We start from the raw sequence: 16,284 nt of genomic DNA, 5'->3' as shown, positions 1-16,284 counted from the left end.
GTACCTCTGCTCCAAGTCTGGAGCCAACAGGACCCTGAACAACTTCCAACTCCAAACCATACGACTGTAAGTAGTTAGTTAAATAGTTGACCAAATAGCTACCCAAAATAAAGAATTCAGACCCCTTCCCCTTTTCTACATTTTGTTACATTACAGCCTTTTTCTAAAATGGATGAAATAAATAAAAATCCTCATCAATCTACCCACAATACCCCTTGACAAAGCAAAAACAGGTTTTTAGAAATGTTTGCAAATGTATTAAAAATAAAAAACAGAAATACCTTATTTACCCATAGTTTCTTCAGCTGTCCTTGCGGCTGGTCTCAGACAATTCCACAGGTGAAGAAGCCAGATGTGGAGGTCATGGGCTGGCATGGTATCGCGTGGTCTGCTGTTGTGAAGCAGGTTGGACATGCTGCGAAATTATCTAAAATGACATTGGAGGCGGCTTATGATAGAGACATGAACATTCAATTCTTTAGACATTTCTGCAGTCAGCATACCAATTGCACTCTCCATCAAAACTTGAGACATCTGTGGCATTGTGTTGTGTGACAAAACTGCACATTTTAGAGTGCCTTTTATTGTCCCCAGCACAAGGTGCACTTGTTTAATGATCATGCTGTTTAATCAGCTTCTTGATATGCCAACCCAGACAGGTGTATGGATTATCTTGCCAAAGAGAAAAGCTCACTAACAGGGATGTAAACAAATTTGTGCCCAACATTTGCAAGAAAGAAGCTTTTTATGCTTTTGGGAAATTTCTGGGATATTTTTTTTCAGCTCATGGAACAAGGGGATCAACACTTTTGTTGCGTTTATTTTTTGGTTCAGTATAAATGTAGCCCATATCTGTTTTGGGATTTCTGTATATTTGAAAGCATTTTATATGTGTATCCAATATGCCAAAAACGTATTTGGTTTTCAGAAAATACTGTAGAGCCAATGTCTGCAGAGTGGTATGCTCTGCAGAGTGGTAACCTTAACCACACTGCCAATGCTAATGTCAAACCCTAACCTTAGATTAAGACCAAAAAGCACATTTACATTTTCCTGAATTTGTACGATATGTCCAATTTTGACTTTGTAGCTAGTCCATCTAGTGGAAATCGCTCAGTTCTGTCTGCAGGCCAAGATTCATGACAATAAACATCACCCTGCCAATTGCGCTGGCAATTTTACTTTTACAATTTTGTGAGAGAAAAAAAAATGTTTAAAGTGTAAACCTACTAATAGCTCATCTCTCATGAATAATGAATTCGCTACTGGAGTCACCGTGAGGATGAGAGAGCAAACCAAAAAGGGCCAGAAAAACAGAAAAAGATCTGTACAGTACATCTGTTCCAACTAGAAAGAAAATGTTTCAATCGGTTATTTCAACCCACAGACTCAGCATTCAGTTGACAAAAATAGTTATTCAAAATAGTATATGCACCCTAAATAAATACACCTAAAACACATTACTGGTTACTATTAGTCCCCTTGAACCTTTCCGCCCAGCCTTTGGATTCCTTGTTTGTATGGTGTCCTTAGCTCTGTGAGTCTAGCTAATGGACCCAGAATCTCTGAGGAGTCAACCCACTGGGCACAGATGTCAATTCAATGTCTATTCCACGTTGGTTCAATGTCATTTCATGAAATGATGTTGAAACACGGTTGTTTCAACCAGTGTGTGCCCAGTGGGAAAGAGTGTGCGAGATTGATTGTACTCAGTGGCATCATGACCCAAATGAAATAAATAACAATGAAATGTTTTGTCAGATACACCGGATAGGTCCATTGAAAGGTTTTATTTTGCAGGGTCAGCCATAGTAATACAGTACCCCTGTTGCAAATGAGGGTTAAGTGCCTTGCTCAAGGGCACAACGACAGATTTTTCACCTTGTCGGCTGGAGTATTTGAACCAGCGACTCTTCCGTAACTGACCCAGAGATCAAGGAAAAGCTCACAGGACTGGACACCTCTCTCAAATAGCAGTAATTCATGGCATGCTAATAGCTCACAGCTCTGTACTGTCCATCCAGTCCACTGACATTTTGAAATCAGTCCCTGGGCTATTCTTTTGGAAATGACATTTGGCGCATTTCAAAAGGTTCTGAGAAGAAAATGTGGAGGTTACGGCATTGAAATGCTTCCTGGCGACCGGCGAGGGTCCATTTTGAAGTATTTTGATCTCCGGAGGCGACTTCAGGCTATCCAAACCGAGAGTTGCTGCAAAATGGCTTCTCTGAAAGGGAGAGAGATGACAGATGAGATGCTATTGTCTGTTTGTGCAGACATTTCCCTTGCCTCTCAAAACTGCTCCATCATCATAACACATGTTCAAATCAAATCAAATTTCATTTGTCACATACACATGATTAGCAGATGTAAATGCTTGTGCTTCTAGTTCCGACAATGCGTTAATAACCAATGAGTAATCTAACCTAACAATTCCACAACTACTACCTTATACACACAAGTGTAAAGGGATAAAGAATATGTACATAAAGATATATGAATGAGTGATGGACTCGGTCCCTGCTTTGATGCACCTGTACTGACCTCGCCTTCTGGATGATAGCGGGGTGAACAGGCAGTGGCTCGGGTGGTTGTTGTCCTTGATGATCTTTATGACCTTCCTGTGACATCGGGTGGTGTAGGTGTCCTGGAGGGCAGGTAGTTTGCCCCCGGTGATGCGTTGTGCAGACCTCACTACCCTCTGGAGAGCCTTACGGTTGTGGGCGGAGCAGTTGCCGTACCAGGCGGTGATACAGCCCGACAGGATGCTCCCAATTGTGCATCTGTAGAAGTTTGAGTGCTTTTGGTGACAAGCCAAATTTCTTCGCCTGCTGCGCCTTCTTCACAACACTGTCTTTGTGGGAGGACAAATTCAGTTTGTCCGTGATGGGTATGCCGAGGAACTTAAAACTTACTACCCTCTCCATTACTGTCCCGTCGATGTGGATTGGGGGGTGCTCCCTCTGCTGTTTCCTGAAGTCCACGATCATCTCTTTTGTTTTGTTGACGTTGAGTGTGAGTGTGAGGTTATTTTCCTGACACCACACTCCGAGGGCCCTCACCTCCTCCCTGTAGGCCGTCTCGTCGTTGTTGGTAATCAAGCCTACCACTGTAGTGTCGTCCGCAAACTTGATGATTGAGTTTCAGGCGTGCATGGCCACGCAGTCGTGGCTGAACATGGAGTACAAGAGAGGCCCCAGTGTTGAGGATCAGCGGGGTGGAGATGTTGTTACCTACCCTCACCACCTGGGGGCGGCCCGTCCGGAAGTCCAGTACCCAGTTGCACAGGGCGGGGTCGAGACCCAGGGTCTCGAGCTTGATGATGAGTTTGGAGGGTACTATGGTGTTAAATGCCGAGCTGTAGTCGATGAACAGCATTCTCACATAGGTATTCCTCTTGTCCAGGTGGGTTAGGGCAGTGTGCAGTGTGGTTGCGATTGCGTCGTCTGTGGACCTATTGGGGCGGTAAGCAAATTGGAGTGGGTCTAGGGTGTCAGGTAGGGTGGAGGTGATATGGTCCTTTACTAGTCTCTCAAAGCACTTCATGATGACGGAAGTGAGTGCTACGGGGCGGTAGTCGTTTAGCTCAGTTACCTTAGCTTTCTTGGGTGAAAGGGACAATGGCGGCCCTCAACAATGAGATGAACAGTTTGTCCAAACACCGTAACATTACATTACATACAAGGTGCTTTGTGCAGGTGGGTGCTACACTACATTGATAATGGATGAAACATTCCCCTTAAGTGCTCAATTAATCCAGTCCATTAAAGAGATCCGCCCGGTATATTACGAAGTATCAACTTTAACTCCCATCTCTCTGTACTGTGCCGGTGTATGCTGAGGTGACCGAGCTAAGTACCAGTGTCCTGTCTGTGACTCCAGGTGACAACAGTTCCCTCCACATTGCTAAAATCACAGGGGTTAGAAGGGGTGATGGGAGGGCTAGAGTAGCTCAGGGGCTGAGGGGAGCATTTCATTCACACTTCAACTTGCTGCCATGAGTAATCACCGTTGAGCATAGGAAATGGTTGCCATGGTTACCTGTTTGGGCTCTAACTCCTTCCGACTCTTCCATTTTCAGGAGATACAGGGGTGGTGCTCTAGCTTTGTGTTGTCTGGGACAGTAAGAGGCAGATGAATGAGTTTCAAGTGAGCAAGGTTGTCTGATTGAGATGGTCTTGACCAGATACTGTAGCTATTCACCAGGAACCATTGAGACCACACGCTGGTTGCCGGTATTGTGTTCATAGTAGTATGGCATGTAAACAAATACTGTAATAAAGTGTTTAAGGTAGCATTTTGAAGTAGGCAGTGTATTGAGCACTAGATATTATGTATTATGTTTAGATGGCGTTTACCTCGACTCAAGCTCTGACCTGTTCACCGAGCTCCCTCTCCATCTCCCTCAGGCGTATGTGAAGTGTCACTTTGACTACGACCCGTCCCATGACAACCTAATACCCTGTAAGGAGGCAGGCCTGGGCTTCAGCAGTGGAGACATCCTGCAGCTTTTCAACCAGGAGGACCTCAACTGGTGGCAGGTCAGTCACTTCCAACGGACAACCAATGTTTAGTCTTTCACTTTATCATGTTTATCCTAAATAGTTTAAAAAATATATGTTGTGGTTGCAATGCAGTGATAGAGGCACTTTATGAATGTATTTCCACCACAGGCATGTCACCTAGTGGGGGGCAGTGCAGGCCTTATCCCTAGCCAGCTACTGGAGGAGAAGAGGAAGGCATTTGTCAAGAGAGATCTGGAGCTGGTTACTACAGGTACTGTATATTATATACTGAGGATACAAAGGAGCTTGGCATCTTCTACACACTAAAGACAGCACTCAATTTACTCAAGTTGAACACATTTACTAGGCAAGTCAGTTAAGAACAAATTATTTACAATGACGGCCTACCCCAGCCAAACCCTAACCCGGATGACGCTGGGCCAATTGTGTGCCGCCCTATGGGACTCCCATTCCCAGCTGGTTGTGATACAGTCTGGAATAGAACCAGGGTCTCTAGTGTTGCCTCTAGCACTGTGATGCAGTGCCTTAGACCGCTGCTCCACTCAGGAGTCCACATTTGTCAGGAAGATAGAACAAGAAAAACTCAAATGGGATAAGATGATACTTTTTTTATTGTCTGAATGCGCAAAATATGGTCCACCAACATGAAACATGAGTAGAATAAATTGCGACAAAATAAAGATTTTTTTTTTGTTCTGGGTGTTTTGTGTGCATACGCTTTGACTGCCTGCTTGTCCCCTCGTCACCCTTCAAGATGGTTGTTGTTTAATCAGTGAAGAGGGACTAGCAAAAAGCAGCAGACTTAGAAAGACATGACTCAGAAAGGCAGGCTGTTCCTCGTTAAGCTCATTCTAGACAGGAGGTGCCAGGTCACATTCATACTGCAGTGTTCTCTTTCTGTCTGTAGCACAGGTGGTAGGTGGTGAGTCCCCCCACTCCGCCCTGCCTGCAGCCACATGCTCTTCACTTCAGTAGAGGGTGGTGGCAGTCAGGCAGTCCACTAAGGCACTAAGACTGCCCTTGGACCTGTATGAGACAAATATGGGACACTTGTGGGGGCTATTCACGCAGTATATGATATAGTCATACAGTCGTGGCCAAAACTATTGGCACCTTTGCACTTTTTTCAAATATGCACAATTTCTTCCAGAAAACTGTTTAAAAATAAAACATTTTGGTATCCAAATACGTATGTCTTCAGTGTGCAAAAAATAATCATAATAAATAAAATACAAATCAGAATAATTTATTTACATCTTTTATTTACATCAGCTTATTCCACAAAGAAATCCTAAAATGGCCCGGACAATATTATTTGCACCATCTAGAAGTAGTTAGAAATAATTAGATTTCAAGCAGGTGATTCTCCTTTACTTTGGATTTGAACTCACCAGTGGTGAGTTGAAGGTGCCTGCAGTATAAACATCACATATTCATCCAGGTTAAATAGAGAAGAGGACTTGTACCTGTCTGTATTAACCAGCTCCAGATCTCTCTTGGCACTGTGTGTACCGCAACGAGCATGGACAAAAGAAAGAACCAGAGAATTATCTGAGGACGTCAGACACAAGATTGTAGTCAAGCATGGACAATCTCAATGCCACAAGTCCATCTCCAGAGACCTTGATGTTCCTGTTTCCACCGTACGTAATGTTATCGAGATGTTTGAGGCCCATGCCACTGTAGCCAACCTCACTTGACGTGGCCGCAAAGAGAAAACTTGATGGAAGATTGCAGCGAAGGATTGTTAGAATGGTGGATAAGCAACTCGGCCAACTGCTACACATATTCAAGCTGACCTTCAGACACAAGGTAGGACAGTTTCCTGTCGCACCATATGGCGCCAACTCAATGGTAGGGGCTTATATGGTAGGAGACCCAGGAGGACCCCACTGCTGAGAGAAAGACTGGAAAGACTGACTGCAATTGAACACACACACTTGAGCATGCCTTTCTGACAACCCAGTGTCAGAAAACTGGGTCTCCGTCAAAGTTCATGGGTCTTCCAGCAGGACAATGGCCCCAAACACATTTCAAAAAGCACCCAGGAATGGTTAATGACAAAAGGCATAGACTGTTCTGAAGTGGCCAGCAATGAGTTCAGATCTAAATCAGCACCCTTCTGAAAACAGCACCCTTCTAATCTGGGAGAACTGGAGCAGTTTGCACAAGAGGAGTGGCCCAAACTGCCAGTACAGAGGTACAGGAAGCTCGTTGCTGGCTACAGGAAGCGCTTGATTGCAGTTATTTTGACCTAAGGTTGTGCTTTCAAATATTAAGTCAAGGGTATCAATAATTTTGTCAATGCCATTTTTTTATTTTATGATGTAAATTGATACGGTGCCTTGCGAAAGTATTCGGCCCCCTTGAACTTTGCGACCTTTTGCCATTTCAGGCTTCAAACATAAAGATATAAAACTGTATTTTTTTGTGAAGAATCAACAACAAGTGGGACACAATCATGAAGTGGAACAACATTTATTGGATATTTAAAACTTTTTTAACAAATCAAAAACTGAAAAATTGGCCGTGCAAAATTATTCAGCCCCTTTACTTTCAGTGCAGCAAACTCTCTCCAGAAGTTCAGTGAGGATCTCTGAATGATCCAATGTTGAGCTAAATGACTAATGATGATAAATACAATCCACCTGTGTGTAAAAGTCTCCGTATAAATGCACCTGCACTGTGATGGTCTCAGAGGTCCGTTAAAAGCGCAGAGAGCATCATGAAGAACAAGGAACACATCAGGCAGGTCCGAGATACTGTTGTGAAGCCGGATTTGGATACAAAAAGATTTCCCAAGCTTTAAACATCCCAAGGAGCACTGTGCAAGCGATAATATTGAAATGGAAGGAGTATCAGACCACTGCAAATCTACCAAGACCTGGCCGTCCCTCTAAACTTTCAGCTCATACAAGGAGAAGACTGATCAGAGATGCGGCCCATTATCACTCTGGATGAACTGCAGAGATCTACAGCTGAGGTGGGAGACTCTGTCCATAGGACAACAATCAGTCATATATTGCACAAATCTGGCCTTTATGGAAGAGTGGCAAGAAGAAAGCCATTTCTTAAAGATATCCATAAAAAATGTCGTTTAAAGTTTGCCACAAGCCACCTGGGAGACACACCAAACATGTGGAAGAAGGTGCTCTGGTCAGATGAAACCAAAATTAAACTTTTTGGCAACAATGCAAAACGTTATGTTTGGCGTAAAAGCAACACAGCTCATCACCCTGAACACCATCCCCACTGTCAAACATGGTGGTGGCCTGCTTTTCTTCAGCAGGGACAGGGAAGATGGTTAAAATTGATGGGAAGATGGATGGAGCCAAATACAGGACCATTCTGGAAGAAAACCTGATGGAGTCTGCAAAAGACCTGAGACTGGGACGGAGATTTGTCTTCCAACAAGACAATGATCCAAAACATAAAGCAAAATCTACAATGGAATGGTTCAAAAATAAACATATTCAGGTGTTAGAATGGCCAAGTCAAAGTCCAGACCTGAATCCAAACGAAAATCTGTGGAAAGAACTGAAAACTGCTGTTCACAAATGCTCTCCATCCAACCTCACTGAGCTCGAGCTGTTTTGCAAGGAGGAATGGGAAAAAATTCAGTCTCTCGATGTGCAAAACTGATAGAGACATACCCCAAGCGACTTACAGCTGTAATCGCAGCAAAAGGTGGCGCTACAAAGTATTAACTTAAGGGGGCTGAATAATTTTGCACGCCCAATTTTTCAGTTTTTGATTCGTTAAAAAAGTTAAAAATATCCAATAAATGTCGTTCCACTTCATGATTGTGTCCCACTTGTTGATTCTTCACAAAAAAATACAGTTTTATATCTTTATGTTTGAAGCCTGAAATGTGGCAAAAGGTCGCAAAGTTCAATGGGGCCGAATACTTTCGCAAGGCACTGTGTATATATATACACAAAAAACAAGTTATTTTTTTTATTCATGTTATTATTTATGAATACGACGAGAAACAGCAGAATAAACACATTTAAATGTACTTATCTACAGTAGAAAAGAGGAGAATAAAACTAATAGTAAGCTTTCTTCGCTTGAACATACATTTTTGCCAAAACATAGCTAAACTTTGTTTATACAGCTAAACAGCTGGAGTTACCTTTCTAGCTAATAGGCTATGTTAGAGTTACACTTCGGCTAACAAATCCAATGTGGGGAGGTCAAAATAATGAAAAACAATCTTCTAAATCCATTCATTATAAAATGTTGATTAGTTCTCCTTGCCATTATCTGTCACCTAATGATAATACATTTTTTGCTAATATATGAATGGGGTCCCTGGGTCACTGTTTGCCTGGGAGGAGGTTTCTGGGTAAGATTGAAGGCCCCTGCTGTAATGCATTGGCATACTCCCCTCTGGTGGTACAGGCTACATATTGCAGACTTGATTTATGATACAGAACAGCAACATTGCAAAAGGCAGCCGACCCTAACTGGCAGGTACTATCCATTAAATTGTTAAAGACTCAATTTAAGTGGGTTGAGAAGTACTGAATGAAGACAACATTTTGTGTTGCCTTTCTCAGGTCCTCTTTGTTCTGGAATGGGTGGGAAGAAGAAAAAAAAGATGATGTATCTGACAACCAAAAATGCAGGTACGTTTTTTTGTGCCAAAATGACAATTCGTAAACATAACATTTTTTGAAACTGCTGCCATTGTATTCTTTACTTGTAAACTTTATTAGAAAACAGTGTAAACGGTTGTCAATGTGGCATGCTATATTGTGTATGTGCAGCATGAATTAGATTAGGTAAAGTAATACTCATAGTAACACTGATTATGTGGATGTCTGATATGAATATGTTCCTGTTCAGAGTTTGATCGGCACGAGCTGAGGATCTACGAGGAGGTTGCCAAGGTTTCACCGTTTCGCCGGAAGACGTTGGTTCTGATTGGAGCACAGGGAGTGGGCCGCCGTAGTCTGAAGAACAAACTGTTGGTGTCAGACCCCCTGCGCTACGGGACCACCATCCCCTGTGCGTAGCACTACAGTAGCATTTAACACTGACAAGCCATTGACATTGACCCTCTGTGATTTATGCCATATTAAAATAATATTTTAAAAACATACAATTTAGAAATACAAATACTGTATTCACATTTGTATGAGATACAAAGGGCCACATTTCTTTATTCTGTGTGCGTTGCTCAGCACTGTGCTTGTCAGTTGCTACACCTTTCTGTACATCACCCAACAACAACCGTCAATCTCTCTTTATTACCTGTTTCCAGTTACTTCGAGGAAACCCAAGGTGGATGAGAAGGATGGACAGATGTATTCGTTCATGACTCGCACTGAGATGGATACGGACATTAAGAACGGACGCTTCCTGGAGCACGGCGAGTACGACGGGAACCTCTACGGCACCAAGATCAACTCCATCCACGAGGTGGTGGATGCTGGAAAGATCTGCATCCTGGATGTCAACCCACAGGTAGACTATAGCATCTGGGCATCTTTATTCATTCATCGGTGTAATACTCCAGACACATTTTCTCTGCATCAATGTCTGGAGAAGAGGTTGATCTTGACCTTTTTCTTTCTTTTCGAAAGGACAACAGAATTGGGTCCCCCTTCGTATTTTATTATTTTATGGAGATTGTTGTCTACATTACCACTATGCCAAACTTTGGCACATAGATCAGTGAAGTAATAGGATTATTATAGAACGTTCTTGTTTTTTTAACCAAAGCCAAGGTTTGCATTACGGAGATGAAATGGAAGGAATGGAATACTTTAATGAGACTCAATATTCCCAAGTGGTTCATAGCTAATTTGATTAGCTCATTACCGCATTAGCATCTACTAATAATCTATGATTAAAACTGCTTTTCAACTATTTAATTTCTTTCTGCAGGCACTTAAGGTTCTGCGGACATCAGAGTTCCTTCCCTACGTGGTGTTTATTGAGGCTCCAGATTATGAAATCCTCAAAGCCATGAATAAGTCTGCCAAAGAAGCCGGAGTGATGACTAAGCAGTTAACGGTGAGTCCCAGACAGACTGGACAGTTGTATCATAGCTACATCATTGTTCCAGTTAGCAGAATATGTTGTTTGAAACGCGTTAAAATGTATGACTGGTATGTTGAACATGCATTAACCCTAGCAAATCATCATATTTAATTACAGTTTTTCTCAGTTGCTAAAACACTAAAACCCATTTGGCTGAACTAAGTTCTCAGTTGCCTGGACTCATTTAGCTAATTATGCCGTCTGTTGTCAATACCGTAAACCATTTCACATGATAAAACACCATTTGCAGACTTTTCAGCAAAACTCTAAGCACATTCTCATTCTCAAAACACATTCTGCACTCTAATGCACATGTCATCCATACTGGTAAACACAAGTGGCAACAATCAAATACAAATAGAGAACATATGTCATTGATTGAACACAACCACTGAAAATTGATTTAACCTGTTTCAAATGATGTGACAACCAATATAATCCAGTTCAGAGAGCAAACAGGTTGTTGAAGGTGGGAAGGAGAACATCTGAGAATGGATACTGTAGTACAGTGCATTGTAGGCTGTATACTATACAATGGATGAATTGTATGGCCCTGAACATTGTGCTTTCCATTTATTAACAGTACTGGCTGCTTAATAGATTTTGACTGGTTGCAGGTTCATATCAACAAAGAACAAGAATTACAGTATCACAGAGACAAATGACAAGTTTGTGAGATGCAGGGTACAGTACTGTAAAAATAGGGGCACAAGGAGGAGGAAGAACAAAAAACAAAATTGCAAAGAGCAAAGCAGAGTAGTATTTTCTGATCAATTTTGAGCTACTATGATAGAACATGTTTTCGTTCATCAAACGAAAACAAAAATGTACTTCTCTCTGAGAATTGTATGTTTTGAACAATGTGTTTTCTATTTTTCTGTGTATTGTTTACTGACTGCTTGAGAGTGTATATCATTTTGATCACTTTGTTTATGATTTGAGAGCAGTGTTTGATTTTGAACAGTAAAAACTGTTTTGAGGCGAACGTTTCATTTTGCAAGAGGAGTCAGAGGTCATGTAAATAGTGCATGAAGATGAGGTTTTGTGTTTAATGTTTTCAGGAAATGGAGCAAGGTTTCAGTAATTGTGTTTTAGCAATTGAGAAAAACTGTAATAAGCCTATTAACACCAATTAATTTATGACTGTGTACCACTCAGTGTTACATCACCCCTTGTTACCGTCTCGTCATGTCATAGTATCAGTTTGACCTGATGTACAGTCCTACATCAGCACCCCTACTCTCAGACGCTTTTTGAATGGGCACAATTATTTGTACGCAAATAAGTCATAAGTCATATTTGTCCGTAATTTTATAATAATTGATTTATTCCACCTTTATTTAACCAGGTAGGCCAGTTGAGAATAAGGTGATAAGGTGGTCAGTTGAAAATAAGTTCTCATTTACAACTGTGACCTGGCCAAGATAATGCAAAGCAGTGCGATATAAACAACAACACGGAGTTACACATGGAATAAACAAACATAGTCAATAACACAATAGAAAAAAGCAAATACTGTATACAGTGTGTGCAAATGACGTGAGGAGGTAAGGCAATAAATAGAAAATAGTAGCAAAGTAATTAAAATTTAGAAAATTAACACTGGAGTGATAGATGTGCAGGTAATGAAGTGTAAGTAGAAATGCTGAGGTGCAAAATAGCAAAAAAAGTAAATAAAAACAATATGGGGATGAGGTAGGTAGATTGGATGGGCCATTTACAGATGGGCTGTGTACAGCTGCAGCGATCGGCAAGCTGCTCAGATAGCTAATGCTTAAAGTTAGTAAGGGAGGAAAAAGTCTCCAACTTCAGCAATTTTTGCAATTCGTTCCAGTCATTGGCAGCAGAGAACTGGAAGGAAAGGCAGCCAAAGTAGGTGTTGGCTTTGGGAATGACCAGTGAGATATACCTGCTGGAGCGCTTGCTACGCTTGCCAGTGAGCTGAGATAAGGCAGAGCTTTACCAAGCATAGGCTTATAGATGACCTGGAGCCAGTGGGTCTGGCGATGAATATGTAGCGAGGGCCAGCTGACGAGAGCATACAGGTCGCAGTGGTGGGTGGTATATGGGGCTTTGGTGACAAAACGGATGGTGCTGTGATAGACTGCACCCAGTTTGCTGAGTAGAGTGTTGGAGGCTATTTTGTAAATGACATCAACAAAGTCGAGGATAGTCAGTTTTACGAGGGTATGTTTGGCAGCGTGAGTGAAGGAGACGTTGTTGTGAATTAGGAATCCGATTCTAGATTTAATTTTGGATTGGAGATGTTTAATAGGACTCTGAAAGGAGTTTACAGTCTAGCCAGACACCTAGGTATTTGTAGTCGTCCACATATTCTAGGTCAGAACCGTCCAGAGTAGTGATGCTATTTGGGCAGGCGTGTGCAGGCAGCGATCGGTTGAAAAGCATGCATTTAGTTTTACTAGCATTTAAGAGCAGTTGGAGGCCACGTAATGAGTGTTGTATGGCATTGAAGCTTGTTTGGAGGTTAGTTAACACAGTGTCCAAAGAAGGGCCAGATGTATACAGAATAGTGTTGTCTGTGTAGAGGTGGATCAGGGAATCACCCTGAGAGCGACATCGTTGATATATACAGAGAAGAGAGTCGGCCCGAGTCTTTTATCGATAGTGGTTATGATATCGTTTAGTACCTTGGGTGTCCCTCAGCCACGCTCGTGACCAGCTCGGAAACCAGATTGCACAGCGGAGAAGGTGCTGTGGGATTTGAAATGGTCGGTGATCTGTTTGTCAACTTGGCTTTCAAAGACTTTAGAAAGGCAGGGCAGGATGGATATCGGTCTTGAGCAGTTTGGGTCTAGAGTGTCACCCCCTTTGAAGAGGGGGTTGATTGCGGCAGCTTTCCAATCTTTAGGGATCTAGGACGTAGCAAGAGCGACATCGTTGATATATACAGAGAAGAGAGTTGGCCCAAGTCTTTTATCGATGGTGGTTATGATATCGTTTAGTACCTTGGGTGCCCCTCAGCCACGCTCGTGACCAGCTCGGAAACCGGATTGCACAGCGGAGAAGGTGCTGTGGAATTCGAAATGGTCGGTGATCTGTTTGTCAACTTGGCTTTCAAAGACTTTAGAAAGGCCGGGCAGGATGGATATCGGTCTTGAGCAGTTTAGGTCTAGAGTGTCACCCCCTTTGAAGAGGGGGTTGATTGCGGCAGCCACAGCCAAAGCATGGCCAGCCATAGAGAAATGCTTATTGAAATTCCTGATTATCGTGGATTTATCGGTGGTGACAGTGTTTCCTAGCCTCACTGCAGTGGGCAGCTGGAAGGAGGTGCTCTTATTCTCCATGGACTTTACAGTCTCCCAAATCTTTTTGGAGTTAGAGCTACAGGATTCACATTTCTGTTTGAAAAAGCTAGCCTTTGCTTTCCTAACTGACTGCGTGTATTGGTTCCTGACTTCCCTGAAGAGTTGCGTATCGCGGGGACTATTCAATGCTAGTGCAGTCCGCCACAGGATGTTTTTGTGCTGGTTGAGGGCAGTCAGGTCTGGAGTGAACCAAGGGCTATATCTGTTCTTAGTTCTACATTTTTTGAATGGGGCATGCTTCTTTAAGATGGTGAGGAAATTACTTTTAAAGAACGACCAGACATCCTCTACTGACGGAATGTGGTCAATATCTTTCCAGGATATCCGGGACAGGTCGATTAGAAAGGCTTGCTCGCAAAAGAGTCTTAGGGAGCATTTGACAGTGATGAGGGGTGGCCGTTTGACCACGGATGCAGGCAATGAGGGACTGATCGCTGAGATTATGATTGAGAACAGAAGAGGTGTATTTGGTGGGCAAGTTGGTCAGGATAATATCTGAGGGTGCCCATGTTTATGTATTTAGGGTTGTACCTGGTGGGTTCCTTGATCATTTGTGTGAGATTGAGGGCATCTAGCTTAGATTGTAGGACTGCTGGGGTGTTAAGCATATCCCAGTTTAGGTCACCTAACAAAACTAACTCTGAAGATAGATGAGGGGCAATCAATTCACATATGGTGTCCAGGGCACAGCTGGGAGCTGGGGGGGGGGGGTCTATGACTTGCGGAAACAGTGAGAGACTTATTTCTGGAGAGAAACATTTTTAGAAACTGTTTGGGCGTAGACCTCTATCATAGACCTCTATCACCACTATCATCACCATGTTGTTCCTCCCATGCAGGACTCTGAGCTGAAGAGGACATTGGATGAGAGCGAGAAGATCCAGCGTGCCTACGGACATTTCTTTGACCTGAACATCATCAACAACAGCCTGGAGGGAGCCTTCTGCAACCTGAAGACGGCACTAGAGAGACTGAGCTCAGAGCAGCAGTGGGTTCCTGTCAGCTGGGTCTTCTAAAGGCCAATCAATCAGAGGTCAGGGCTAGAGGTCAGGAGGTCAGAATAGGGGTCAAAGGTCTGAGGAGTTGGCAGGTAGAGTGGGACCAATTAGGAGAGAGTAAATTGTAAAGGAGTGGAGTTTCCCTCAGCAGCGTATGACGCTATACGATGTGAAAGTCACGTCAATTTTAGTTCCGTTTCCCTTGTTTTGTAGGCTAAAAATGAGTCTCAAATTTGCATCGTCCAAGTCATGAAAACGTGGCCATTTAAGATATATGTGAAATTGTATACTCTACCATAAGATGGTTTTCAATGTATTTGATGGCCAAGAAGAAGCATGGAGCCGAAAAGTGAAATCCGTTTCATTAGAACAACAAATCTTTCGGCAGCTCGCCAGGTCTACAATCCTTTTTTTTTTTGCATTAAAAAAAGTACCGGCTGGCAATGTTCATTAACAAAAACAGCGTAATCTAATATACAACACATCAAACAGCCTGTAAGTAACAAGTTCTTACTGTGAGAGTTAGCTACTGTGTGATCTACAATGGCAGCCCACAGCCGGAAGACCCTGGATAAAAATGTGTTTTAAACACTTATTTGATAGTGAGGGACACATTCAACCCGACATATCATAAGTTTTGTTCCTTGACATTATGGATCTGCATTTGTTGATGGGAAATGTTTTTTTTTGTTGGTGAAACCCGAATAGTTTACGTTTGTTTGATGAAGGGATCCAGGCTACAGTTCTTTCCACAACTTGGCATCAATAAAGAGTAAAAGTAAAAATGTTTCATGTAAATCTTAATAGAAATGCCTATTTGCAGGAGGAAACGAGTAAGTTCTCGGCTAGAGCATGCATGCTCCGGCATGCTGTCAAAGCAGCAGGAGACGAAGTTCAAAGGAGACTTTTCTACCTTTCTGCCATGTGTCTTACTTCTTGAGCGTCAAATATTTTTAGAGAAGGCATTGATATGACTAAATCACAAAAATGAATATGATGTTATATCATAAATATCTTAAATCACATTGTTTTCCTGAATTTGATTATAAAGTCTTCATTACCATTCAAAAGATCTGGGCCAGGTTTCCCAATAGTTTCCTAATAGTAACTTAGGCATACTAGTGTTTTTAACGTTTCTATCGTTCCTACAACGGCCGAATATGTTACATGCGTTTCCCAAAACGCCACACAGAGAGAATGTTTGCTAAATGCGTCGTTGGAGCATGTGTGGATACTGATAGGGTCGAAAGAAAGTCTGCTCTCGGATCAGCTTTAGATATTTCCACATATGGCAGCAAATATTGAGGCTGCTTATTCTAACACGTATCCAATAATAATGCACAAAATTTGGCAGATCATTGCACATGTTGCTACACATAA

At 42.4% G+C, this 16,284-nt stretch overlaps 1 protein-coding gene across 1 annotated transcript in view; it reads left to right on the top strand.

Annotated features, from left to right (window-relative positions):
* The window catches only part of LOC135525196 (MAGUK p55 subfamily member 2-like), a 28,801-nt gene extending 12,923 nt beyond the window's left edge, over positions 1 to 15,878 (top strand). The window contains exons 5-11 of the mRNA XM_064952928.1: positions 4,410 to 4,541; positions 4,674 to 4,776; positions 9,089 to 9,157; positions 9,378 to 9,539; positions 9,796 to 9,998; positions 10,422 to 10,550; positions 14,746 to 15,878. Of these exons, the coding sequence (XP_064809000.1) occupies positions 4,410 to 4,541; positions 4,674 to 4,776; positions 9,089 to 9,157; positions 9,378 to 9,539; positions 9,796 to 9,998; positions 10,422 to 10,550; positions 14,746 to 14,922 (975 nt within the window). The 3' untranslated portion in view covers positions 14,923 to 15,878. The remainder of the gene's footprint in view (positions 1 to 4,409; positions 4,542 to 4,673; positions 4,777 to 9,088; positions 9,158 to 9,377; positions 9,540 to 9,795; positions 9,999 to 10,421; positions 10,551 to 14,745) is intronic.
* The last annotated feature ends 406 nt before the right edge of the window (positions 15,879 to 16,284 follow it).

The sequence above is a fragment of the Oncorhynchus masou genome, chromosome 31 (genome assembly GCF_036934945.1).
Source record: "Oncorhynchus masou masou isolate Uvic2021 chromosome 31, UVic_Omas_1.1, whole genome shotgun sequence".
Classification (NCBI taxonomy): Eukaryota; Metazoa; Chordata; class Actinopteri; order Salmoniformes; family Salmonidae; genus Oncorhynchus; species Oncorhynchus masou.
This window is presented reverse-complemented; position numbering and strand designations above follow the sequence as displayed.